Source organism: Asterias amurensis, chromosome 7 (assembly GCF_032118995.1).
Source record: "Asterias amurensis chromosome 7, ASM3211899v1".
NCBI classification, from domain to species: domain Eukaryota; kingdom Metazoa; phylum Echinodermata; class Asteroidea; order Forcipulatida; family Asteriidae; genus Asterias; species Asterias amurensis.
In genome coordinates this window covers 9,596,114-9,623,215 of record NC_092654.1, presented here as the reverse complement: position 1 = coordinate 9,623,215, position 27,102 = coordinate 9,596,114, and the positions used below count along the sequence as shown (strand labels likewise).

At 38.0% G+C, this 27,102-nt stretch overlaps 1 protein-coding gene across 4 annotated transcripts in view; it reads left to right on the top strand.

The window, feature by feature from the left end:
• LOC139940140 (voltage-dependent L-type calcium channel subunit beta-1-like) overlaps positions 1 to 27,102 on the top strand; it is a 103,435-nt gene that overhangs the window by 60,820 nt on the left and 15,513 nt on the right. For 2 of the 4 annotated variants that reach the window (XM_071936396.1, XM_071936399.1), the window contains 3 exons: positions 9,701 to 9,823; positions 10,744 to 10,874; positions 17,192 to 17,292. In XM_071936396.1, the coding sequence (XP_071792497.1) occupies positions 9,701 to 9,823; positions 10,744 to 10,874; positions 17,192 to 17,292 (355 nt within the window). Of the gene's footprint in view, positions 1 to 9,700; positions 9,824 to 10,743; positions 10,875 to 17,083; positions 17,293 to 27,102 lie in introns of all 4 variants that reach the window. The other 2 variants (XM_071936395.1, XM_071936398.1) reach the window with 1 other exon arrangement.

Sequence of the window (27,102 nt, the reverse complement as noted above, 5' to 3'; positions counted from 1 at the left end):
CACAATTTATATACTTGCTAACCATTTATTGATAAGAGCAAATGAGAAGACATTTTTGGTATAAATCAAAAGCTTTTTATAGCCATGTCTTCTCCTGGGGATCCGGTTTGCTCACTGGTTTCTTTCCCCCACCTTTCACCTTTGTGAACCCTGGTTGACCTCAGACCGGAGCCTTGCATGTGGCCTGGGTTTTAATTCCTAATATGATTTGGGGTTTCCTCCCACATCTAAAACTTGTTTTCTTGTTTCCTATTCAACCTCTCATTGACACTAATTGTGCTGAGTGTGTTCAAATAAATAAATAAAAGTGTGAGGTGTAGACCCTACTTCTAAGAAATATTTAGCGTCTTTTACAATCTTACAAACCTCAAATTGATAAATTGCTGTACTTAAAATCTACATTACATGTTTACAGTAATCAGCAGACAGCGAAATATCTTAGATTGATTAATTACTTTGAGCATGGAGCGAACAGGTGCGGCATCGTCACATTGCAATCTGAACTGTCACTATGTCATCCTCTTCCGCCATGTTAAATTCCCCAATATCCTTGGCCTGTCCCATGAGCCACATGTACTCTATTACCGTAACCTTGGGGGAGAAAAACCACCATCAAGAAGAAAAATTAAAACGAACGTCAAGTAAGACTAATATGCGCGCACTGATGCGACAACGTGTGCCGGGTGAATTAAGAACGGCACATGTAATCAAATAAGCATCGGGCTTGAGCCCTTCACGATCTCGTTTTTGTTGGGAGCACCGATGGAGAAAATTTTTTATGAATGAGTGCTCGCAGTTTTTGAGGTACTCATTTTTTCTGGTAAACTTGTACGTGAGGAAATAGCATTATGAAATTATTGAAATTGAATGGAGTTGCATTTGAGGACTTGTGGAAGTGGAATTGTCATGATGATGTCTGTGAATATCGGAATAAACCACAGAGATCTCCATTATGTGTGTGTATTGTAGTCCTACATGGATTGAATGAATAGTAATGCCTGATCTGGTTCACATCATGAGTGCGTTTTGGCGACCCCAACCAAAAGCTGTTTCGGTTGTTGGTCGTTGGTTCTGCTGTTCAGACTGAACGATAACCGAGTTGTGAGCTCGGTTACCGTATTGGTTATGACGTCAGAAACAGTTTTTGGTTGGGGTCGCCAAAACGCACTCCATATCATGCCTGATTTGTTTGGAGAGCCAATTTAGTGAAACATCCAAATACTTTTTAAGAAAAGAAAAAAAAAACACTAAGTTGTGCACATTCCAGAAAATATGCTTAGCCTATTCAGAACTGAATAGATACAATATTTTTTAATATTTCATATACGCCCAGTAGATTCAGTGTCTACGACAATCTACTTACATTTACTGTACCTGTAGAGTGAATACTACAATATGTACTCTGCACACACTTACATGTACACCATGTACCTTTGAATATATATACATAAATACGTAAGACAGTTTATCCATTCTGATTGGTCGTTTGGGCATCAAGTGGGGGTGTTTAAATGGATGATATTACACCAGTAAAAAGTGTTTAAACATGGGCGTGACTAGCGAGCTAGCACCTGTGCTTATAAGACAGTTTATTCATTCCTATTGGTCAAGAGCAACGGCTGGAACACCTGGGCCACATCACGTGATACTCGCGACACGCACGCCAATCTCCCTATAAGGAGTTTTCGGAGTTTTCACCAGGGCCTCACCATTTCATAGCTGGAGGGGTGTTTTGTAAAAAAAACAAACATTGAACAATTATTATAATTTTGGACCAAAAAGTTTTGATGAAAAGGTATTTATGAATTGGAATAAAAATGTGCTTGGCCGGTGTTAAACACTCTGTTTAATACCGGTTACAGTCTGGATGCTGACATACCCTCACCTCCGGCTCGGGTAATTATCACATCTAGACTGCTACCGGTATTAAACAGAGTGTTTAAAACCGGCAAAGCACATATTTATTCCCTTACTATAACGACTTTCTGAATCACAGTAACCAGTTCAAGTTTTTACTTGCTTGATTAGTGTAGACAAACTTGTACAAAGTATTATCCATTAAGGCGGTTGAACAATCTTCATGGCTTAATTTGCAGGTTGCAAGCCGTAGCATACATGCTTTGAGAGTATTGTTTTTACAAAAACATGGCCTGGGTTTAGGATTTGGTTTAGGCTTTGACTTGGGCTCCAACGGTACATTTGAAAGTGTACACTTTTAGTACAGGACTTTGAATCAGTGGACTGTACCTGAGCCCAAGGACAAGGCCAAACCGTGGTTTGGAAAAGGGACTCTATATTACACGCGTATGCTTGTACATTATCACACAGTAGGACCGGAAGAAGTTGACCCAATAGTGATTGGATGCTTCATTTATCACACCTTTAAGTGAGATCCACTCTGACTCATATACGTAGAGATCAATAACTCCAATCTAGTCTCACACCAACGGCATTTATTCTTACTATTCCATCTCTTGAGAAACCTCATAGCCTGTACATATCTATTGTGCCACTGAAAGCAAATTCTCTTCAGAATTTTATCAACATCGTTTTATGTTTTATTTCACAAGTACATTTCTTGTAAATGGAAGGAAAACCATGAATGTCACTCCTTCATGTGATGCTCTATAAATACATTCCATGAACACCAAGGCATTCATTTGTATTTGCGTACACGTAGCTGTAAGTAAATTTTGTGAATTATGTTTGCCACTGTTTTCCGGATAGCACAAACTGTTTCTGGTTCTGTAAAAATAACAAGTTGTAAGGTACAAAAAGGACAACTACTCTGGCAGTCGCATCCAATCAACTACATTTGTAGGTTTTGACGGGTGGTGTAGCTTTTCATAGAATGAGCCATGTACTGCTGCTCTTGGTAAGGCAACTGGTCAAAACCACAAATGAGAATGACTTAAAATTGGAGGTTGGCGTTAAAGGAACACGTTGCCTTGGATCGGTTGAGTTGGTCTTTGAAAAGCGTTTGTAACCGTTTTTTTATAAAATGCATATGGGTAGAAAGATGTTGTAAAAGTAGAATACAATGATCCACACAAACATGCCTCAAAATTGCGTGGTTTTCCTTTAACCTTGTCGACTAACACGTCGGCCATTTATGGGGGTCAAAATTTTGACTCCCATAAATGGCCGACCATGTTAGTTCGCACAGTAGAAGGAAAACCATGCAATTTCGAGGCAAACTTGTGTGGATCATTGTATTCTACTTTTAAAACATCTTTCCAACCATATGCATTTTATAAAAAACGGTTACAAACGCTTTTGTTTTGACCAACTCGTCCGATCCAAGGCAACGTGTTCCTTTAACTTTTGAAAGTAACCTAAGACTCAACATTCAGAACCAAACCTTAAAGGCAGTGGACACTATTGGTAATTACTCAAAATAATTATTACCATAAAACCTTTCTTGATTACGAGTAATGGGGAGAGGTTGATAGTATAAAACATTGTGATAAACAGCTCCCTCTGAAGTAATGTAGTTTTCGAGAAAAAAGTAATTTTCCACGAATTTGATTTTGAGACCTCAGATTTAGAATTTGAGGTCTAGAAATCAAGCATCTAAAAGCACACAACTTCGTGTGACCATGGTGCGACAAGGGTGTTTTTTTCCCATTAATATCTCGCAACTTCGACGACCGATTGAGCTCAAATTTTCACAGGTTTGTTATTTTATGTATATGTTGAGATAAACCAACTGTGAAGACCAGTCTTTGATAATTACCAATAGTGTCCAGTGTCTTTAACTTTTAACTTGATTTTTGGGGTTGAACAAAGAATTGACTAGAGTGGGATTCGAACCAACGACCCTCGGATTAACGTGCTGGCGCTCTACCAACTGAGCTATCTAGCCCTATATTGTCAATATCTTTGTTCGGGGGTAACTTTTAACTTGTCAGGTTTTGAGTGGTTGAGCAAATGCATGCAGAGTTACCTTGTAGTGTTTCAAAATGTATCATTGTGCGTACGATGGTACAGTTCCCTCATACAAAACTGTTAGTGAACGATCAGCCATAAAAAGTGAATAGTCCTAAAGTACTCAAAATAAAATGCCTGACTGTGTACTGCCTTTTATTGCGTGACCATGTACCATACATTCGTTGTAATTGTCTGATTATAAACGTTGCGATATTCTTTTCAGTAAAACAAGAATTAATTAACTGTATCTTTTGACCCGTCCTTGGCCTTCGCTCCATTGAATATGCTCTTCATCTAAAGTATGGCTCAAATATTCCATCGGAAAATGCGGCACTCGCAAGGTTGTGCTGAACCACTCTAAAATCTGTTGTTTGTTTTGCTTACTGGGGAGAAATTACTGCGGTCACTTGAGCAAAAGTCTTCTGTAAGAGATCTTTGTTTGATTAAGATCAAATACTCATACTTGAAAGTTCAAAATAAAAATAAAATATAGGATTCGAACTGCCTCTAGCTACTGGGCATTCTCGGTGGTCTAGTTGGTAAGACACTGCTCTAGAATTGCAAAGGTTGTGGGTTTCAATCTCATCCGAGTAGTTCAAAGCTCGGGAAAGTACTGAGTATACACATATAGTGTTAAAGGCAGTGGACACTATTGGTAATTGTCAAAGACTAGCCTTCACAGTTGGTGCATCTCAACATTTGCATAAAATAACTAACCTGTGAAAATTTGAGCTCAATCGGTCATCGAAGTTGCGAGATAATAATGAAAGAAAAAAAACACCCTTGTCACACAAAGTTGTGTGTGTTTAGATGGTTGATTTTGAGACCTCAAGTTCTAAATCTGACGTCTCAAAATCAAATTCGTGGGAAATTACCTCTTTCTCAAAAACTATGGCACTTCGTAGGGAGCTGTTTCTCACAATGTTTTATACTATCAACCTCTCCCCATTACTCATCACCAAGAAGGGTTTTAGGCTAACAATTATTTTGAGTAATTACCAATAGTGTCCACTGCTTTTAACACACATCGGTGTAAATGGGTAAAACCAAAATTAATATTTTTTATCCCCGATGCAAAATTTCAAAAGTTGTTTGATATTCTTCTTCTCATGGTACTGATTGATTGGTTTAAAATATATTCCAATGGATCATGACAGTATTTTGAAACTGAGCGTTCAGAATTGTAAGCATCCATCCATGCTTAGTGGAAAGCTCAAACTATTGGCTTTGATACATTGCTGCACAGGTCGTGAAGTTCCCTCTTGAAGGGGCACAAAAATTGTCCTATAGACCAATCCGACGCGCACCAGGCGTGTTGGAGCATCGCGCCATTTGCTGTGGTGTCTTTAATGCCTAGATTGCGCACAAAAAGACACCGCAGTTGGTAATTTTCAATAGAGGGCGCTACCAATTTTGTTTCATCGATTTGATCTATAGTAAAAAAAGAGTCTTTTCAATGAGGAAAAATTGACATTATACTGGAACCTTGCAAAGGGCGCACACAGCAAAAGCACAGTGCACCACAATTGCTTTTGTCATCGTTGTTTGTTTCAAGGCCTGGCACCCTTGAAATGGAAAAAGAATCTTAACTGATTCCAAAAGAATCTTGCCATAAAGAATCAATATGCCATAAAGAATCAATATGCCATATAGTTGGAAGATAAATCCACAGCTATTGAGAAAAGATGAAGGATTTACAATCATAGAATAAATATTGATATTACCATATCTTGATACCTCACCCTGTAATGCTTCAAATCCCACATACATGTATATGTACATGTAGAATATCTGTTAGATCAAAGTACCTCTGTACAGTGTATCCAAATGTGGGATAGCTTGTGCGCGTTGGTTGATAGCCCTTCAAATCAAGCCACAGCAAGCAGTAATTAAGAAAACAGCCAGCGAGCCCCTTGAGTGCGTGTTCATAATTCCCACGCTTATACCTGCTCATCCATAATCTTGTATCCATCGATTGAATACACATAAAGCTTACAATATTATCATCTTTATACTATAGTAAAGTGGATCTTGGCATTATCCCACTAGCCCTGATCAACCAGGGCCCAATTTCATAGAGCTGCTAAGCACAAAAATGTGCTTAGCGTGAAATTTGTGCCTTGATAAAAACAGAATTACCAGCTCTGCTTTTTACTTTTTAAAAACAGTAACTTTGAAAACCCACTGTGCATTTTATCAATAGTGACTGGTTTGCTGCACGATTCGACCGAGCAAGTGAATTTGTTCAATAATTTGGGTTCAGCCGAAGATCACTGTGAAATTGGCCCTAGTTTTCTTGTGGGTCAATCCGAGTAGATTGCTTGAAGTCCATCAGGCCAGTGAGATTGGATCAAGTGTATGCTATGGTTATTGGCCTTGTCCACACATGATCACCTCAGCACTGACCTACATATGATATTATCCCCTGTAGGGGATCACACATTGGGCCGTTGAAGCTAATGAAACCTCTTAATGCATTTACCGCATGCCAACGCAAATGAAAAATGGCGGGAGTTGAACTCATGACCTGTCCTTGTAGTGTATGTTCTTGATTCCTGTCAACTCAGCCGTTTTCACTGAAGCCCCGTTCATACTTCATGCGAATGTGAATGCAAATGTTAATGTCAATCCGAGTGTTAATGCGAATGTGATACAAATTTTGATGTCACGAATTCGCAACAAATATTTAGCATCAGTTGAAATGTGATAAACTTATGCAACAACAGAGCTTTGATGTAAAAAAAATGCCTTTGCAATTGACTTCGCAGAAAGGATGAACCGGGCTTTTACCTTGTACATGTACAAATATCTCTTTTTCGGGTGTGGGGATCACCGCGACCGACACTGAGACAATTTTAATGTATGTGGTTTTACTATATGAAACCTTTCTAGTGTGGGGGATTATTCCCCAAGACTATGTTTTCTGTCTGATACAGTATTACCAGTGCAAGATACATGGTGTGTATATATTATTATTAAATCATGCTTTTAGATATAGTTCAAGCCCACCTAGCCTGAGGATGTGGTTTTTCATTGCAAGGTTTAAGGTCTGTAATAAAAACATTTTGCTAATAACTAAAACCAATTTAGCTAAGTGCTTGGAATGTTTCCTCTGGGGTAGACTGTTTAGGCTGTAATACTCTGTGTGATTTTTAATTTCACTCATCCAAAACAGAGAATGTTCTTCTCTGAGGTTCATCTTAGAGCTTATGTTAGTCTGGCCACTTAAAGGAACACGTTGCCTTGGATCAGTTGAGTTGGTCTTTTGAAAAGCGTATGTAACCGTTTGTTATAGAATGCATATGATTAGAAGGATATATTAAAAGTAGAATATAATGATCCACACAAGTATCACTCGAAATTGCGTGGTTTTCCTTTTACTTTGTCGACAAACACGGTCGGCCATTTATGGGAGTAAAATGTTTGACGTTCATAAATGGCCAACAGCTTAGTTCGCAAAGTAAAAGGAAAACTATGCCATTTCGAGGCAAATGTGTGTGTGGATTATTGTGTTCTACTTTTCAAACATCTTTCTAACCATATGCATTATATAACAAACGGTTACAAACGCTTTTCAAAGACCAACTCGACCGATCCAAGGCAACATGTTCCTTTAACAAAGGCAATGTAAATCCTGGGTGGACTCAGTGTTGTCAATTGGAGGAGTCCTTAGTTAGAATTGGGGTGGGTTTTTTTCATAAAGGAAAGCGACCCAGTTTCATAGATTCTGTAAGCTAATAAGTTTAGCCTAATAAATTTAGTCTACATTTTTCCTAATTGTGTTTTTCACTTTGATGAGTACCAGGGCCCAATTTCATAAAGCTGTATAGCAGAAAATACTGCTTCTTTGCTAAGCAAAAATGAGTGGGGCACCAGTCACAACAATGTAAACTTGATGTAATTTTGGCTGGTTACCTGTTTATGTTAAAAGCAATACTTGTTTGTGCTTAGCAAGTTTTTGTGCTTACATGTACAGGCTTTTTTTGGCCCTGGGGTCGATTTCACAAAGGTAGTCCTAACTTAGGACTAGTCCTAGGCAATGCTAAGAGATAGGACCAGTCCTAAGTTAGGATGAGTTACTGGTCCTAACTTAGGACCAGTCCTATCTCTTAGTATTGCTTAGGACTAGTCCTAAGTTAGGACTGGTCCTATCTCTTAGTATTGCTTAGGACTAGTCCTAAGTTAGGACTACCTTTGTGAAATCGACCCGTGGTCACAAACTGTCAATTACTCAAGATGTTGTGTAATTTAAAATTCTGTTCAGTTTTAAGAATGAAGTTAACTTCAACATATTGTATTTTGTTTTTCTTCTAAACATTGTGCAGTACATAACTTGAATTGACCTGTTTCTGTTAGTTAGATATTGTCACAAACACATGTCCTACATCTCTAAATTAGAATCAGCATATGATTCCCGAACAGTTGTCGGCCAGCAATACCATATACTTGTTTGTTTACAAGCGCGTATTCCCCCGGATCGGCCAATTATGCAAATGAGGCTACAAACGTCAAACGATACTGCCATTTCCAATCTCCGTCTCGGGCCTTGTTGGATTTTCAACTTGAGCGCTGGGTTTACCACCACGTCTGCCTCATAACAGCATTAGCCCCATCATTCACACAGGCGCAGCGGACTCTCGGATGCACGCCTAGGGCATTAAGCCATCACAACATGTATCATGTAGACGGGTATTAGAAAACCCCTGAAAGATTATTGTACACCAAGGGTTGATGCTCAGGTTTGGTAGTCCTCGATGTTAGGCTAATAAGATTTAGGATGAGAGTTATTAGTAGCAACCTGTTTACTCGTATTGTGCGAGGTATGAAATGCGCGCAGTGTTTGAGCAGTTGCAATTGGATTAATCGGGAAAGTCTTTGATATATCACTCGAGGGCGGTATACTACATGATGATAATGGTGGCGCTTAAAGCCTTTATGATCTGGGAATCAAAACTACTATTGCCGTATTCATCAATTGGAGTTTCTCAGTTTGATAAAGGCATGTTGGTAATCATTTTTGAATTTTACTTTGGGCTGTGAGTTTTGTGCATAAATAATACACATTGTAAAACACATGAAGTGAAAAGTATGGTCTTAATCTTATGGTAAGATTGCATGACAGTACTAAATGTTTACCAAAGTTATTATGTGCTTTCAAAAATTGTGTTACCGCAAACCAAATATAAATTGATACCTCACTGTGCAATGCCTCAAATCTCATGGAAATAAACAACATTTTCTTTGACATATTCACGTGTACATGTAATTCAGATCTGGAAATGGTGTCTCAAATAAGTAATTATGTGATGAAAAACTGACCCTTTACTCTGAAAGTTAGGCTCTCAAGTCTGGGTACCATACAGACCACATTAGCATTACATTGTACATCAAAACATATGTATATGTACACATATGGTCAGGTAGCCATGCATAAAGCTCTGTCTCCTCAGGTAATTATGCATAGTGTATGACCATGGTATGACCCAAGGGAGATACAGTGTGCGTAAGGTACATGTACATGTACAATTGTACATGTACAGTACCATACATAGCTGAATTTGTTGCCATGGAAGAGAGAAGATTTGGGTTCAAGTTCAACATCACAATATCAATGGATATCTGTTGTTGTTGTTGTTGTTGTTGTTTTTTTTTTTTTTTTTTTTTCTTTCATAATACATGATGTCATCTAAATAAAATTAAACTGGTGTTTTTCTTGGAATGTTTTTGATCTAACAATTAATTGTATTCTAAACTTTTTCCCTGTTTACAGACAAAACCAGTGGCATTTGCTGTTAGGACGAACGTAGCGTACGACGGCTCCATAGATGACGATTCACCAGTGCAAGGCTATGCCATCTCATTTAAAACTAAGGACTTCCTTCATATCAAAGAGGTTTGTTTGATATTATGATATAAAGAAAATTAAATCACTATCAAATTTAGGGCTTTAAATATAATAACTTTTCCGATGATCGTTTATAAACAGAATTTGACAGCATGATAAAAAGTAATGTCCGTGACAGCACAAAGTACACTGTAGCTTGTAAGACCCTCCCAACAGGTTTTACTCGAGTTTGATAGTGTACATTACAGTATTGTACAGTCAAACCAATTATACTCCCAGGCAAACAGGACCCATTTTCTCGGCTCTGCTAACCAAATTTTGCGCTTGTGATCAAAATTTGTTCTCGTACAGAGCAAGCACCGAATTACTGCTCTAGCTTTGTAAGCGAAAGATGCCCTACTTCTATAAGCATTGATAATTTGCTAAGGGTAAGCATAGCCATGAAACTGGGCTCTGATCTAATATCCAATTGGGTGTTGAGTCACAATTTTACTAGAGCACTTGAGTAGATTTGAAACATAGTACCTCTGGCTGTAGGGTTTAACATGCTTGAGGATAAGTATTTAATCTTGTTTTTTTGCAAACGGGCGATCTGGTTGGAAGACAAAATTAGGATCTCCCGAAGCAATGACATCAGCTCACCAGGGTTTGCACTTCACTTTTTTAGTGACTGGCCAGCACGTCTATTTAATCAATTCACTGGTCTGTCAGCTTTTTCACTGGTCCATATTGTGGGTTCGAATCCCCAGCCGTGACACTTGTGTCCTTAAGTAAGACACTTAACCATTGCTTTGTCCTTCGTTCTTCCACATCTAAAACTGAAACTTCCTTTGTTGTCTTCTCTCCATGGGGTTCTTTAGCTAGTACAGTTTACTTTTCTGAGAGTCCTTGGCTTCGAAACCATAATAAACTAAATGAAAGAAAGAACGCTGCTCATAATTCCCATTGTTTTTATCCACTCGTTCCAGAAATATAACAATGACTGGTGGATCGGCAAACTGGTACGAGAAGGGGTAGATGTTGGCTTTATTCCAAGCCCTGCGAAGCTTGAGAATATGAGGATACAGACATCAACGAGTAGGACCAAACTCATGAACAAGTGAGTGCTAGTGTTTCCATACAGTCAAAATGGCCGACCCCGCCAGTGTGTGGCTTTTCTTTTTCACTTTGGTTTTTCCTATTCAGTGTTTTTTGTTTTGTCTTGGTAATGATTTATTGCTGTGCTCGATTGTTGCAGAGCAGGTTGCAAACCCAGAGTAAGACATGTCTGAAACGGTGACTTCGACTACAGCCACAGCTACAATGTAGATCGCGCCTGCCTGTCTTGGAAGAAAAGGCAGATGCGTGCGATCTAGCTGTAGCCGAAATAGCAGTTTCAGACACGGCCTTGGCCTTGTTTTTATTTACCCCCTTGTAGATGTGTTGTTTACTTGCGCTTCATGAGGTGAAACTACACAAAAGATACACTTAATATGAATAAATATGCAAAAATGATGCATAAATATGCAATGATGCTTGAATATGCAAAGGAGATGCATGAATATGAAGGAAAGCATGAATATGCATAGAAGATGCATAAGTATGCATAATTATGCAAAGATGATGCATGAACAGCAATTTCAACCTGAAAAAGTATTAGATTGTTTGATGACATTACTGCAAGGGGGTTTTATTTGGAAAATCTTTGAAGGTTGTTCAATTTATTTTGCAGCAATTATATGTGTCGCTCTCTTTATCTATATCTTCATTGTCTGTTATTGTCAAGTTTTTGACAACTTCTTTGTTAAGTTTTGTTTTGTGACTGTTCAGGAGTAAAAAAAAATAATGTGATAACAAATAAACTTTAGGGGTGAAACTGGACAAATTGTAATGTCACACAAAACATACTCAAGTCAATGGCCTGAGGTTTCAACCCTCAATGGCTAAATTGAGAAAGACTTTGAGAAAGACTCCGCGAGGGTCAAAACGTCAGGCCATTTACTATGTTTGCATACATGCCATAACATGAAGGTCATTTTGGTTGGTAAGCAGTTTGCAATGTTCAGCTAATTCTATTGTGAGAAAATAGAATTACCTGTTCATGTTTGTTGTGTAGTCATTTAGCCTTCGAGAAAGGCTCTGCTAGGGTCGAAACGTCAGGCCATTAACTATTTTTTTGCACTAATTCTATTGTCTCAAAACATGCACAGGTAGCAATCAAATCCATTTAAAACTTAATGGAAAATGGTACATAAGAGTAGGAGGTTTATACTTGGGGGTTTTTTTGCGCTGAAACTTTAGCTACTTCATTATGATCAAGCAAATTAACCTCAGCAGCTCATTTGGTTATGGCTTACTAAACTGTTCTATGAAACACAAATTCTGTTTTGCTGAAACTGCAATCCTTGTCATGTCATCACAAACAAATGCAGGTGAACCACAGTGCACTTGAATTCACATGGTTATAAGCCAATGAATTTTACAAAAAAATACAGGAATGTCAAGTATTGGTATCATAAAAAATAATAAAAAATAATCTTGAAACACAATACCATAAAAACAGACTTTATACACAACTACACTGTTTACATGAACAATTTGTGAGGTAGGGTTTTTTCGCTGCGAAATATGTAGCTGTACAAAAATTCCAACAATTTGGGCGCTCTATTTGTGTGGATGTCTTCTTCAAATACACCCCCTTTCAATTTCGCTCCTTTCTTTAAAAATTTTATGAACAAACAGATTATTTTACAAGCAGTAAAGGTCAGGTATTAACATAACAAAATATACATTTAACAATTCAAATTTATAAGGCACTATTCCATCAAGATGCACAGTGCACTTGTAGTGAAGTATTTAGTTCAACTGAAAAACAAAAGATCACCAGGCTTGTCCGATCATGAGTTTATTGACCCAAGTTCTACTGGAGAATTTACTGGTATGGTAAATTACGCGGAACGCAATTCATAGCTATTAGTAACAGCACGTAATATGTGTGTACATGCGTGTATAGGCTACACTCCGACCGACGCGCACAAAACATTTTTACAAAGTTTGTGAAAATTGTTGGCTTTGAGTCTTATGAATCGGGCCTGTATGCTTTGTTTTTTAAAGGGCAAGGGCACTAAGGCATTTTCGCCTTGGTAAAGGGCACCCTATGAGGAGCATTTCAAGGGCACCAAGGCAATGACCAGGGGGCATGGAGGCAATCGCCTTTGTTGCCTCCGTGAAGTACATGGATTGGAGGCCTGGATGAATAATATCAATTCTGTACCCATAAGACAAATCTTCTCTCAAGTTCTTGTTCAAATCATTTTGATTCTGTACTTGTAAAACAAAGTCCAGTACTGTAAAATTTTGAGCTTCCAAGCTTTTGGATTTAATGTTCCAAAATTTAGGGTTTTCAAATGATACCGCCTGCATGTACAAATTGATTTAGGCCTACAGAGAAATTTATACCTTTTTCCCTCAAAGAGTACTATTTATTCACGTCATCTGTTTTCCAAATATAAACATCAATATAGTTGTTTATGTCATAGAAAGATGACAGCTTTTTAGGGAGCTCATTATTTATCTTAAAATAACTTCTGATAATGAAAATATCCTCGACACCTAACTGTGCACTATATATGTACATACATTGACATTTTCAAACTGAATTTAATTAGAACAAAAGTTAATGATGAACTGGGTATTTCAAGTGAAGTGAGGTATATTACGGAGTAATTGCAACTCAGCTCTCAGCTCAGTTGTCTAGATTCAGGCAGGTCAATCGGAGGAAGTAGAAAGGCGCAGTTTGATCAAGATGCTCATGCCATGTAAGAAGAACCGTGTAAGAACACTGCACGGGAGAAACGGACATTAATTTAGCTGGGGCCGGCCATCAGCGTCTGCACATATGAATTGGTACCAGCATGTCTGATGTGTGTGAAATGACGCCACGTCACTGACGATACGTAATGGGGGCCGTGAAGAGGGAGTGATGTAAAACAGTTCATTAGTGGGAATCTTGTGCAGCGCTGTAATTGCAAGTGTTTTATTTGTAATCTTTTTATTTGCAGCAGAATTTCTTTTTTTTGGAATGGAAAATTTAATTGGAGCTTGTAAAAGGGGTCGATCTTATCAATTACTTGCTGTGATTTTTATATCTATAATGTGATTTTTATACAAAAGTATTTTAATTCAGAAGTCTTGCTAAAATGTATTAAATAATTTAGCAGAATTATCTTTATCATAGTAAGAATCTTGTACTGCGCTGTAATTGCAAATGTTAACTTTTTAATCTTCTTTTGTTTGCATCGAGGGTATGCAGCAGGATTTCTTCTTTTGATTGACAATTTTAATCGGAGCTTATGAAGGGTTTGATCGTATCAAGTACTTCCTGTGATTTTTAGAAATAATATTTTAATTCAGAAGTCTTGCTAAAATGTATAAAGAAAGTCGCCCGAATATTCTTATAGTTATTACTTTTTGTTAACATTAAACCATTGCAATTGAACAAGAAAACTGTTGACAAAACTGCAAAATAAAACAAAGGAAGAAACCAAACATAAAAAATAAAAAAATCTTGAAAAGGCTCTCCAAAACCAATACAAAGACAAGCAAACGATTAACACATACACGTATATGAAATTACACCTTATACAGTCATAGTAGAGAAGAAGACAAAGGCGGCTGTTTAAAATTATGACTTCTGACTGTCCCTCTTCACATCTGAAAATGTAGTACATTTTGAAGGTCCAAATCAATTCAATGAATTCTTTGTATAGAAGTTCAAAAAACAGGCAATGTTATGTACAATTTTTGGGGTTTGATTTAAAACAACTACCAAAGACATACAATCTAAACAAGAGAAGACAATAGAAAGAATAATACAAACGCCACCTTGTACGCTGATATAAAAATAAATTTGCTTAGTTATTTCAATTAGATTGTAGACACATGAACACTTGTGCAGTGAGACTTGTGCAAGTACAACAGCACCCATAAGTGACTGCAGTCAATCACCACAGATGAAAAAAAAAAAAAAAAGCAATGAGTTGAAACAAGAAAACACTAAACTAAAAAGCCTTGTACTGCACGTTACTTCTCAACATGACAAATTACAGTGTAATTTGCCCCTACTCCTCATCACTCTTCAATTTCACTTCATCTTCTGAGCACTTGGTAAACCCGCTGACTGCACGTGAACCAAGGAAAGCAACTTAAAGGCACTAGACACATTTGGAAAATGTCAAACACCAGTATCCTCACTGGGAACATTTGGGCTCAATTAGTCATCGAAGATGCAAGAGAATGTTGCACAAATTTATACCTCTTTCTCAAAATCTATGTTACTTCAGAGGGAGTCGTTTTTCTCAATGTTTTATACTATCCACAGCTCTCCATTGCTTGTTACCAAGTGAGTTTTTATGCTAACAATTATTGTGAGTAATTACCAATAGTGTCCACTGCCTTTAAATAAGCAGGGACATGCTAAAGGCATGTTTATCCAGACGCACTGATGAGATGTGGGCTCCTGGGTGATTCTACGTCCATGTGGCTCAGCATCTAAGCCATTCTCCATTGCTCCTGGATTCAGTCTCAGCTTGGGAAGGGGGGGGGGGGGAGCAAGAATGTATGAACGATCAGATTCTTATTTGAGAACTGGTTAAGATTGGGAGTACTGCCGAATGTCAATACAACAAAACGGAAACAAAACATCCAGGAAACCTTTTACCTGGCGATATGCTAAATGTTTCAGAGAAATATCACCTCTTCAATGGGATGGCGTGAAAAAGGTGTGATTTTATACATTTGCATAAAATATATTCAACTGGAGCGCCAGTAACAAGTAATAATGATAACATTAAAAATAAACAATTGTTTAAATAAATAAACAAAATAAAATAACAATTGAAAAACAAATTAAATAAAAAATAAAAAATAAAACAAAATATTTATATATAAAATTAAAAATATCTCCCTGACTACAAGATGCAAACAGCTCTAGTACGTATACGTGTTTATAAATGTTGAGTTGTATACAGGGGTCAATTTCATGGTTCTGCTTACCATGAAATTCTGCGCTTACGTACATGTACATCCCATAGATTTATGTGCTTTGAGGGCTCTTTAAGGGTTCTTACGGACAGGATCCCATGGTAAGCAGAATAATGATATTGGATTCTGATGGATTCTTGGTGGCTTCGTCCCAGACATCCTACCCCTTTGAAAATACTTCTTACATGTACACTGTGCTCTGGTTCTGTAGTTAACAAAGTGTCTTGGCACCTTGGTCTGACTTTATGTTTTGTTGATCTCTCTCAAGTTCTTGCAAATCTCTCTTTTTATTTACCCATTTCATATTTTTGTATTTAATCAAGATCTATCATAATCAGCCTCGTGATACACACATGAACAAACAGTAAATCAATATTGCTGTTTGAAAAACTTGTTGATGCTAAATGCAAAAGAACCCTATAATGTTCACCTGAATTCTTTTATGGCTGATAAAACAACTTTGTTTTGTTTTCTTTGCTTCTTTATACTGACACAGTTGTTTTTGAATTTATTATTAATTATTAAAAATGATTCAGTCTGGCCAATCACTAACAGCTATTTTTTATCTTTTACTGTTTTTCCCTCTTTTCTCTTTTATCCTGACCCAACCTGGTTTCTTGCTAATTCTGCCATTTTTAACATAACTGCTTACTACTAACTTCTGTACATGGTTTCTTTCCTTGGGGACTTTACTGTTTCCCATTTTCTATTTGCATATTTTTCTACCTTTGCATAACCTGCTGTTTTGTTTCATCTAACTGTTGTCTTTTCAATCAAACTTGTTTACCTATGTTGTTCTGCATGATGAATGTGCCTTCTAAAAACCTGTTCCTTGTGTCCTAATCGGGTTTAAATTTGTTGATTTACTACTGTTTACGTTGACCGTATTGCTTTATTAATAATTGTATTGATCCCAATACATGGTGTGTGGCTTTGTTTTGGGGTTATTTCCGGTTGATCGCTCTAATTGGTTTATCTTAACTCATTTCTAAACTGGTTGCTACTTCTAAACCTGATTCTGGGGTTATGGTTATAACGCATGCATCATATTTAACCATCTGCTCAACAATTGGCAATCTATCGATGCTTATTATTTTGGTATCAACTTGGAATTCTTTTGGGCAAATCTTATTCAATCTGGTGGGCAAACCTGCATGGTTTTATCTTTAATCAACTCACAACTCAATCATGGTGTTTCTTGCTAATTTGGATGGCACATATCACCACTATTCATTGCCCATCAAATAAAAATATAAAACACACGAACAAAAACGAATCAAAACACAGCCGGATGCCCCAGTCCCCATCTGGGCGGACAAATTACCTTCAGAACAAAGCCTCAACCCTCCCCCTTAACAGCAAAAGTAGTTACCCAACTTCCCCACGTCATAGCAGATCCACCAGCGGCCTGAGCTCCACCTCTAACCTGGGTGACATCATGGGACTGGCAAACACAAAGAACGCCAACTCGAGGGGGTCTACGCCACCAACGCCTGGTAAGTCAACAGATTTACGTATCTTGGGGAACAAACCAGTGTCACCCATAAAAATAGAACCCGGAGAACGCAGAGCTCGACCGCCTGTGGACACGGCTTATCGCACCAGGTGACACCCGTGTATGGCCAAATTATCATCACATAACACCTGTAGCCAATGCTTAGATGTCTACTGTATGGCAAAATAGTATCACTGTTTGGCAAAAAAAATTGTTGCTTGCCAAACCCGCATTAAAAGAAATGACGTACACGCATCTATAAAAATGGCATGCACAATTGGGAACTCAGCGTTCTCGGGGTTCTATTTCTATGGTGTCACTGTACTCTGTAACCTCTTTTCACACTACTCTATTCCCTGGGGTTGTTCCTGGAGAATAAATGTCGGCTTTTCACACTTTGACCGCTTCACCCCTGGTCTGCCCCTAGTCTGCCCTGGCAAATTTGAATACCCGGGAATAACCGCCCCTGGAGTATGGGTAAGCAGTAGAACCCTAGGGTAATCTTGAATCGTGCAACCAGAACCCCCTGGAATAGGGACACAGTGTGAAGGTAAACCAAGGTAACTGAGGAGTAAACAAAATTCCCAGGTTCTCCCCAGGGCTGTATTCCACTGAGATAAAGGATGCAGTGTGAAAAGGGCTGTTGTCTCATTACCAACTTTATACACATTTGGTGATGAACCCCAAGACTGCAGGAGAGATGGTCTTATCTGTGTCATAGGGTAAATGCTTGATTTTGAATTACTTGGGCTGAAGATGGTGTTGTCTGGTTTGTAGGTCACGTAGATTACTCTTAGCACAGATCCTCAACTGATCCCAAGTACTTGTTTGTCTTAGACCTATGTGGAAAAGCCAAGGAGTGCTCTGAACTCAAGAAAACAAGATGCTTCAGTTGAATGAAAGATTACAAACAAAAGTTTTACGTTACAGTTTTACGTAAAACTGACGTTCTACAGCAGTTTTACGTAAATGTTTTGCTAGAAGAAAAATATTTGACTGAACTCAATGGATAGTGTTGTTTTACTGTATTAGCGATATCATGAGATAGACTTGATATGAAGTGGAGCAGTCCATCCTTTACAAACATTGATGTATTGACAATACAGGTAAATTTTGCACCTGCAGCGGATTGAAAATTAGTTTCTGCAAAACAGCTATTCAGTTTACATTAAACGGCTTTTCTGTTGTATGCACCATCTTGTTCAAGGTTCAGGTTTGTTTATTTGGAACACATGTTGCCATCCTGCTAAATACACAAGCTAGCTAGAATAAAGTATATAATTGGTTTTATTCTTTATACACCGATGTGTATTAAGCACAGTATACTCTGTACTTTCCAGAGTTCTGTGTGCAAAATCCACAGGCAAATCACTCGGGTGGGATTCGAACCAATGACTTTTACAATGCTAGAGCAGATATTGTACCAATACACTACGGAGCTAGCCCGGTGGCTAGAGGCAGTTTGAATCCTGTGTTAGAAGCATGTACAGTAACGATTTAGCGCAAAACTAACATCTATTAGAAAAAAGTATAGTAACAAGCAAAAATAGAATGTGTTATACACTTTTGGAAAAATTTCTCCCTTGTTGATGAGTTTTGGCCCCATAGTTACCAATGCCACACTTGAATGTAATTCACATTGTACAGAAATTACCATGATACAATTACTGCCTCTAGAATCTGCTGAACCACAACTTAATGAGTTAGCTTCCAGGTGGTTTATTTGCGGTTAATAACCAGTCCACCGCCGCGCCGTCTTGGCCATTACGCTTTCACAGAAAAGCTTTCAGACGTGTTCTAGTGTTCAATTGCAGGTCTTAATCAATCTAATTGACAGTATTAGAATGGTGGTGCTGAGCGGCATATAAATAGCTTGCTGGTCACAGAATCTCAAGGTAGAGGTATTGCTTAGCTCTCAGACTTCTTTGATACCTGTATTTTTGGAGGAATGATTGTCTAAATTAATGTGACTTGATACATTTTGGAGGTTATTTAGTCCGTGTAGGTAGCTGAAGGCGTCTGGTGCAACATTACTTTTAAGAAGTGAATCTCAACATTGTTAATTTCTATTTGTATGTTTAAGGGTGGTTACTGAGGAGGGACAAGAGGGCGGGTATCGTTAAAAGAAAGTGTAACCCTCACCTTGAAGTGGCTGTATTTGATGTAGGCGATATCTCATATTTAAAGAAAGTTTGGCTTCTATGGTCTTGTTTTCTTAGCTGAATGTTTTGCTATGGTTCTTGTTCATATACCTGTAGGTTCCCCTAAAAATGCTATTCAATCTAGTAGATGTTAAAATATAGAATTCAAACTACCTCTAAGGAAATCTCATTGGTCTAGTTGTAGGACATCTCCTCTAGAATTGCAAAGGTTGCGGGTTTGATTTCCATACGAGTTCAGTAATGCCTCTGGATTTTCTTTACTTGAGTCTGGAAAGTACTGAGTATACAGTGTTTTACACCCATCAGCATAATGTGTAAACCAATTAATACTGTTATTTAGTCATTTTTATACTGAGTTAGTTGTTTTTTGCTGAAGACTTGTTCCCTAGGAATGTTATTAAATCATCTTGATGCTAGGTCAAGATTTTGTTTGCCGGCTGAAGACTGGTTCCCTGCTGTTTTTCTGGTTAAAGCAATACCAAGTTGAGCCGTATGAATGTGGTTACCGATGAGAGAGGATAATGAGCTCTAGTAGATAGTTGGTAACATTTCTGTGTGAAAGTGATGGATCATCTGGCACATTCACTAGCTATAGTGTAGTTGACGTCACTACCGTATAATCTTAGCTTATCAATAACAGCCCATCACTAAGGTGATCTTCAAACAACGACAGTAGTAGCCAGGGAACTTCCAGTGTACTTTTTTTGAGTACCCGTGGTCCACAAAACATATGATTTAATTAATTTAATTCAGTATTGGCACCTTGGCCTGTTCGGTGGCTCGGTCTGTCAACGCCATTTGATCTAAAGGGCCTCGGCTCGACTTACCTTCAGCGTTTCCACAGCTGCAGCTGTAGGGGGTGTTTATGTCGCCCCGTGGAGGGACGGAGGGAGGGAGGGATCCACTAAGATTCAGAGGTTGAGTCAACTGCGGAATGGTTTTGAAAGATACTGCCTCTATTATTATCAAGATTTGGAATGTAAAGTTCAAATGTCTGTTGAGTTGTTATTTACATTGGGACTGCTTCTTACTATAAGTCAAAATGATGTGGGAGGGGCAGGGCAGGCCTGAAAGTCAATGGGAAACTTTTGAAGGGGCATTAAGGCCATGGCATGGGGCAACGGAGGCCGTGGCCTGCGTGTAATTCCTGTGCCTGGTAGGGAGGCCTGAGGATGTTGGCTCAGCGAGTTTATTGTCAAATCTTCTTGATAGCTTATGAAATACACATGCTTGCGCACTTTTTTTTCTGGCAATTGATCCAATTCACCTGACGTCATCGCCAATTTTAGAAATCTTGATTGTGCCATTTTGTGGGTTAGATTCCATGTGTTTTACTGTGTAGTCTGCATGTTAACTGACACCCATAAGGAAGAGACAGGCATCATATCTTTATATGCAATTTGACTCCTAGAGTGACAGACTTTTGGCAGACAGTAGCCGCTAGTGACGTCAGTGCGAGATGGTACATAGCAGAAACTTCATTTAACACCGGCTTTGCTAAAAGTTGATGTAGATCACCTTTATCAATTATACAAGCATGATATTCTTCCTACTTCAGTCTTTTCTCTTTTCTTTTTTTTTGCCCTTAGAAAAGTCTGAATTTTTGTATTAATAAGGCCTGAAAAGTTAGAGCCTACACTTAGTATATTAAGGTCAGGCTTTGTATTTAATAAAATGTTCATACTTTTTCCCAAAGACCAAATATCATGCCTGGTTATAGCACAAGGGTTTCATTACGTGTAGGAATCGATCAAGCGCCAGACATGAAGAAATTTGAAGAAAAGGAGAGTAAACTGCTCTCCTTAAATTAAAGGGAATGAATATGCATTGGTAATCACTCTTAAGATTAAAGGCAATAAAACCTTAAGAAGAACAGCAGCTTTCTACATGTTCTATAATATAAAGCATTTCACTCTTAAGTATAAAGGTGGTTTAATGATAAAAGAAAGCAGTTTTTATGCCCCGAACTTTGAATCTGATGAGAGGCGTTCCGTTCCAGTAACAATCAGATTTATCTGTCTGGTGAAGAAAATCAGACGTTATTTTTTACACAAATAACAAATACTGCTCTGTGGTCTACAATCTCTAGTACTGTGCACACTGTTCCCAAAAGCTCCTCTTAATCTATAGCCCCATGGGTTACCAAAAGGTGGAAGTGCCATCATTTCAACAAACCTTAGAAATTGGATACCAGTTTCAGACTTCATTGTTTGCAATGACTCTCATCCCCTGAAACATGTTGAACTACATGGTCTTGAGGATTTTCCCCCAAATTTTCCCCCCAGATTTTACAATGTGTGGCTGTTTTATTTAGGCTTGTAAAGGCTGAGTCACACTGAAGCGATAACGGTCACGTCGCACAGAGAACGCATTGTACTGGTTGAATTGCTCCACGCACAATACGCACACGCTTCAACCAATAGAATGCGTTCTCTTTACGTTGTTATCGTTCTCGTTATCGCTGCAGTGGGACCAGGCCTTTAGTACCTCTGATGGTTCACAAGTATGTACCGGATTGGGTTAGTGAACTGTTGTATATGATCAAAACAAGTTAACACCATCTCAACAATTCATTATCGACCCATTTTTTTTATATACAAAATTCACAATTTAGTACTATTTTCAGCCTCCAATGACACGAGTGTGTAGGAGTGAAATTGTACTCAAACTCCTTCAATATAGTTGTTTGTTGCTCGGGCAACTGATTCCGTTTGACTTTTGCAACCTTTTTCTAAATTTATTGCAAAGCAACGTTCCTCAAACAAGTTTATTCTGCGTCGGTCGTTTGAATTCCAATGTGGAGGCGGAATTTAAACATCAGTTGTTCAGAGAACATGTAGGGTATTTATTCATAGGCACACACCTGTGGACATGGATGCATGTTTGACCTTATTCTTTTGTTTATTGGTCGGGAATTGTAACAAATCCAGGGGTGTTTGGGGTTTCGGATATCCAGGGTTTTCTTTCTGAGACAAATTTGCTTTCTTGTAAGACCTTTGATTGTCTTTTTCAAATAAAAGACACTTAAAGGCAAGCTAAACGATTGGTAACCACTCTTAAAATAATTGAAATGAACACTTATTGGTCAGACGGACAGCTAGCTGCAGCTTTCGATGGTATAAAGCCCAATTCATACCTTCTGCGAATGCGAATTGACATGAGATTGTTGTCATAACTCTGTCTTCGCTGCGATATTCGCAGGAGAGTTGAGCACATCTCAACTGCTGCGAATTATGTATTTTGCTAATCATTCAGGTCTAGAATTACCTGGAGGCCACTGGGTGAGGCCATGTCCTTTGTTGCCCTTCGTTTTTGGCCTTGGATCCGCCTTTAAAGCAATGGACACTATTGGTAATTGTTAAAGACTAGTCTTCACACTTGGTGTATCTCAAACTATGCATAAAATAACAAACCTGTGAAAATTTGAGCTCAATCGGTCGTCGAAGTTGCGAGATAACAATGAAAAAAAAACCAGCCTTGTCACACGAAGTTGTGTGCTTTCAGATGGTTGGTTTCGAGACCTCAAATTCTAAATATGAGGTCTCAAAATCAAAATCGTGGAAAATCACTCCTTTTTCGAAAACTACGTCACTTCAGAGGGAGCCGTTTCTCACAACGTTTTATACCATCAACCTCTCCCCAATAGTCACTACCAAGTAAGGTTTTATGTGAACAATTATTTTGAGTTATTACCAATATTGTCCACTGCCTTTAAATGTTTCTCATAGCTTTCAGATTTTGCAAGTGCCCCTTTCCAAAATGGAAATGGCCTTGGAAGATGAAATTCTTGCCTCAAATTAGTTTCACCTCGAAGTAATGTGGTAATGGAAAAAGGTATTTATCCCCCTAATTTGAGTTTGAGAAAGTACTCTCAAAAATATTTCTCAGATTGAATGTTTATTCCAGTTACAAATTATTCTACATACGGTTTATATGGGCTTCTCAGGGTAAGGGTCGGAAGCTTGTTTGTGTGAAGTGGGCGTGGCTTACAGTGGAACTTTAATGCAGAACTAAAACCTAAAAAGGGAAACTAAAGCTTCAAACGAGATCAATTTAGCAAGGGCCCCTTGCTAAATTGTAGCATGTTTGCGTAGAAGCACATGTCAATATTTACTGATAACTCCATCTAACCTGATTTTACTCTTGACTAAATGTCATGCAAACAGAGATTGATGCAGATCCAAAAACTTCTAAAGATTAACTTCAAAAATGATTTCAGTAAAACCATTCTGACTATCACAGTCGTGACTATTTTTTACTGAGGTGACAATCAATGCTAGTAAGCTGATCTTCTCCTTCTGGGAAAAAACAGTAAGATAATCGGTAATATGTATTTATCTATTATTGAGTGCACGCATCCTTAATATAGAGCCATGTCAAATAAGATGACTTTTTAAAGGTGGTTAAAATAATATTGTAAAAGTCAAGTGACATTTGATATGTCCCGACACAGACATCAAAGAGTAAACGTGATCTATACGTTGAAAAGTGAAGGACATCATAGCATTATGGTTAAAAGGCAAACAGTGCATCACAAAGTATAAATAGAAGGGAGCAATTCTGTAATGACTTAAAGGAACACGTTGCCTTGGATCGGACGAGTTGGTCTATAAAAAAGCGTTTGTAACCGTTTGTTATAAAATGCATATGGTTGGAGAGATAATTTAAAGGTAGAATACAATGATCCACACAAGTTTGCCTCGAAATTGCGTGGTTGTGCTTTTACTGTGCGAACTAACACGGTCGGCCATTTATGGGAGTCAAAAATTTGACTCCCATAAATGGCCGACAGTGTTAGTTGACGAGGTAAAAGGAAAACCGTGCAATTTCGAGGCATGTGTGGATCATTGTATTCTACTTTTACAACATCTTTCTACCCATATGCATATTATAACAAACGCTTTTCAAAGACCAACTCGACCGATCCAAGGCAACGTGTTCCTTTAAGTAAATAACAATTCAAATAAAAGAAAAGGACAAACTGTTATTGACTGAACTGTAAGTAAAAGATGCTTTTGAAGGGAAATAAATAAACAAACTGAGACTATGAAGGCAGCTGATATTCATGTACATTTTTATATTATGAAATGAGTAGGGTAGATGGCCTAAGCTCCAAACCTGACTTTCTTCAGAGGCATAAACATAAATTATTACATATCCATTTATAGAAAAAAGAGGAGCAAAGGATTCAGGGAAGGATCCAGGAAAAAGTGGGAAAATTTATAGCCAATCAAAGTTTCTATTTCAGAAACAATATTGGTGGCTATGAACCAATGTGAGTAAAGTGGCGAGGATAAAGGATGGTCAGTATGAAAGGGTGGACCCATTAAAAAGGGTGGCATTTAGATACATAAAACAACCAAACTGTGATTGATAATCGTAATGACTGTCAATTTCTGTTTGTTTTGTGGGTGAGTAGCCATACAATGGTTTATGTAACTGAATGCAGAATAATTTGTCTCTGTTCTATTTGATGGTCCCACCCCTAGTTTAGGGTGGTTTGTGTACACACACACACACGAATAAGGAAGGAATATTTTTCAAGTTGAGTCCCGATTATGGCATTTGTATCCTCGCGCAAGATACTTTTCCATACTTACTTTGTCCTTCAGATGGCACATTTAGCGGTTGGGCCTTTGTACTAGGGTTGGTGTTATAATAATCCAGAACACTTATTGTAAAAGAGTAGGGGTTGAACCCTGGTGTTTTTGAATCACCGAGTGAAGTTCACTTTATGAAGAATCCTTTAGTTTCATTACCAGAAATATAAAGTAACAATAATAACGACGCATGACCAAACACTCCAAAAAGAAAATGAAGATAAATGCCCAATATACATTGTAACTTCTGTATCTCTTTCAGACAAGTATTATTACAAGAAACAAGTTGTTTTTCCCCATGGCCATTGCTTACATAAGCAATACACTCAAGCGTAATATTGATTTTCATGTTGCACATACACATAGCATTATCTCCACTGTGCTGATTGTCTCGCTGTGTTAAGAAAATACTGCTCAATGAAATTAGTATTGATGCTTATCTGTAGCTTCTAATGCGATTGAACCAAATATCCAAGTCTTCGTCACACTGTTCGTTTGTTGTGTGAGAAATTACTACAATTTGTAAAATGTTTATTATGTGAACTCTGCATTGGGATTAAAGAATCTGATTTGATTCTTCCCCTACACCGTTTTGTATAATAAGTTATCACACAAGTGCGAGTGGAATATGGAAAAATATAGCACTTCTGCATTCCATATCCAACGAGACTGAACCTATTTATCTTCAAGCAAACATGATGCGCAGTTAGAACACACAAGACGCAGGGTGTATGATGAGCGGTGCAATACATATAGGTTTATACCACACTCCTTGTTGCTATGGATCGACCAATCAGAATCGAGGATTCAAGCCTATTTGAAGACAATAAGCATTGTAAACCCAGTACGTTTCAGAGATCCGTGAAAAAATTCATCGAACGTGTCAAAGTGATTGCCTGTGGATTTTATTTATGTAACTCGGGAGAGTACTGGACCCTATTTATTTCATGCTGCTTATCGTAAGCAGGGAATTCTGTGCTTATGTCAAGCGTATTTCACTGGTTAGCGGGGATTTTGGCATCTGCGCTTACATACTCCAAGTTACTAGGCAGTGTACACATTCTGCGCTAACACAGCAGCGCAGAAATTGTTCCCTGATTATATAGTGCAATAATAATAATAATATTAATAATATTAATTTTGTTTTGTAACGTCCTTTTCACACCTGAAGAGCGACTCAAAAAGCCTTGACTTTAAAAAAAATATATATAAGAAGAACCTGATGGAATCTACACATTATGTAGATCAGTGGCTGTTGATCCTTTTGCAAGTCCAAATTCATTTCATCTCCTTTCTAAGATATCAGGCGGAATAATGTCCATTACCTTCTTTCCACCATGCAGGCTTTTAGACGGTAAATTAGCAAATTGATTCGGGGGGTAATTAATACCGATGGTATACTCAATGATAAAACACGTATTGAGGATTTTGAATGAAACCAGACGAGTATAAATCCTTCTCCCACAGCCTGCCAACATTTGATTGGACCACTTTCCCCCCTTGACAAAAATAAAAACTCTGCAAAAAAAGCGATGAAAACTTCCTCTTCACTGATGCCTGAGTAGTGGAAAGGAGAGAGGCCTAGCAACATGACCATGTTAGAGGCAGCGCAATCGATGTACCTCCACAGCTGGTATAGGAAGCTTATCTGATTATCAAGTCGAGATGGAACCTTAAATCTAATGATGTGTACGGCCTGCCATTGATTGAAGCTAACAACATGACTAGATGATTATAAACGCGCATGAAAATTTCATGATGGCGCTGATGAAGTTTGTTTAATAATAAGGCCACATGAAATCAATCATTTTAAACAAAATCCTTGCAGACACTTTTTCATAAAGTCTCATTTTTTTTTGTAAGGCCAAATCACTCTGAAATTATTAAATTGTTTTTGAGCTGCTGTTATTACCCCACCCCCACCATACTAATATATGAATGAGTGTAGAAATCATGTAATTTGGTTTTTACCCTTACACCAATATGTATTAAAATGCTTCATTCAGTATACTTTTCTCAAATTCTGTTTAAAAAAATCCACAAGCACTA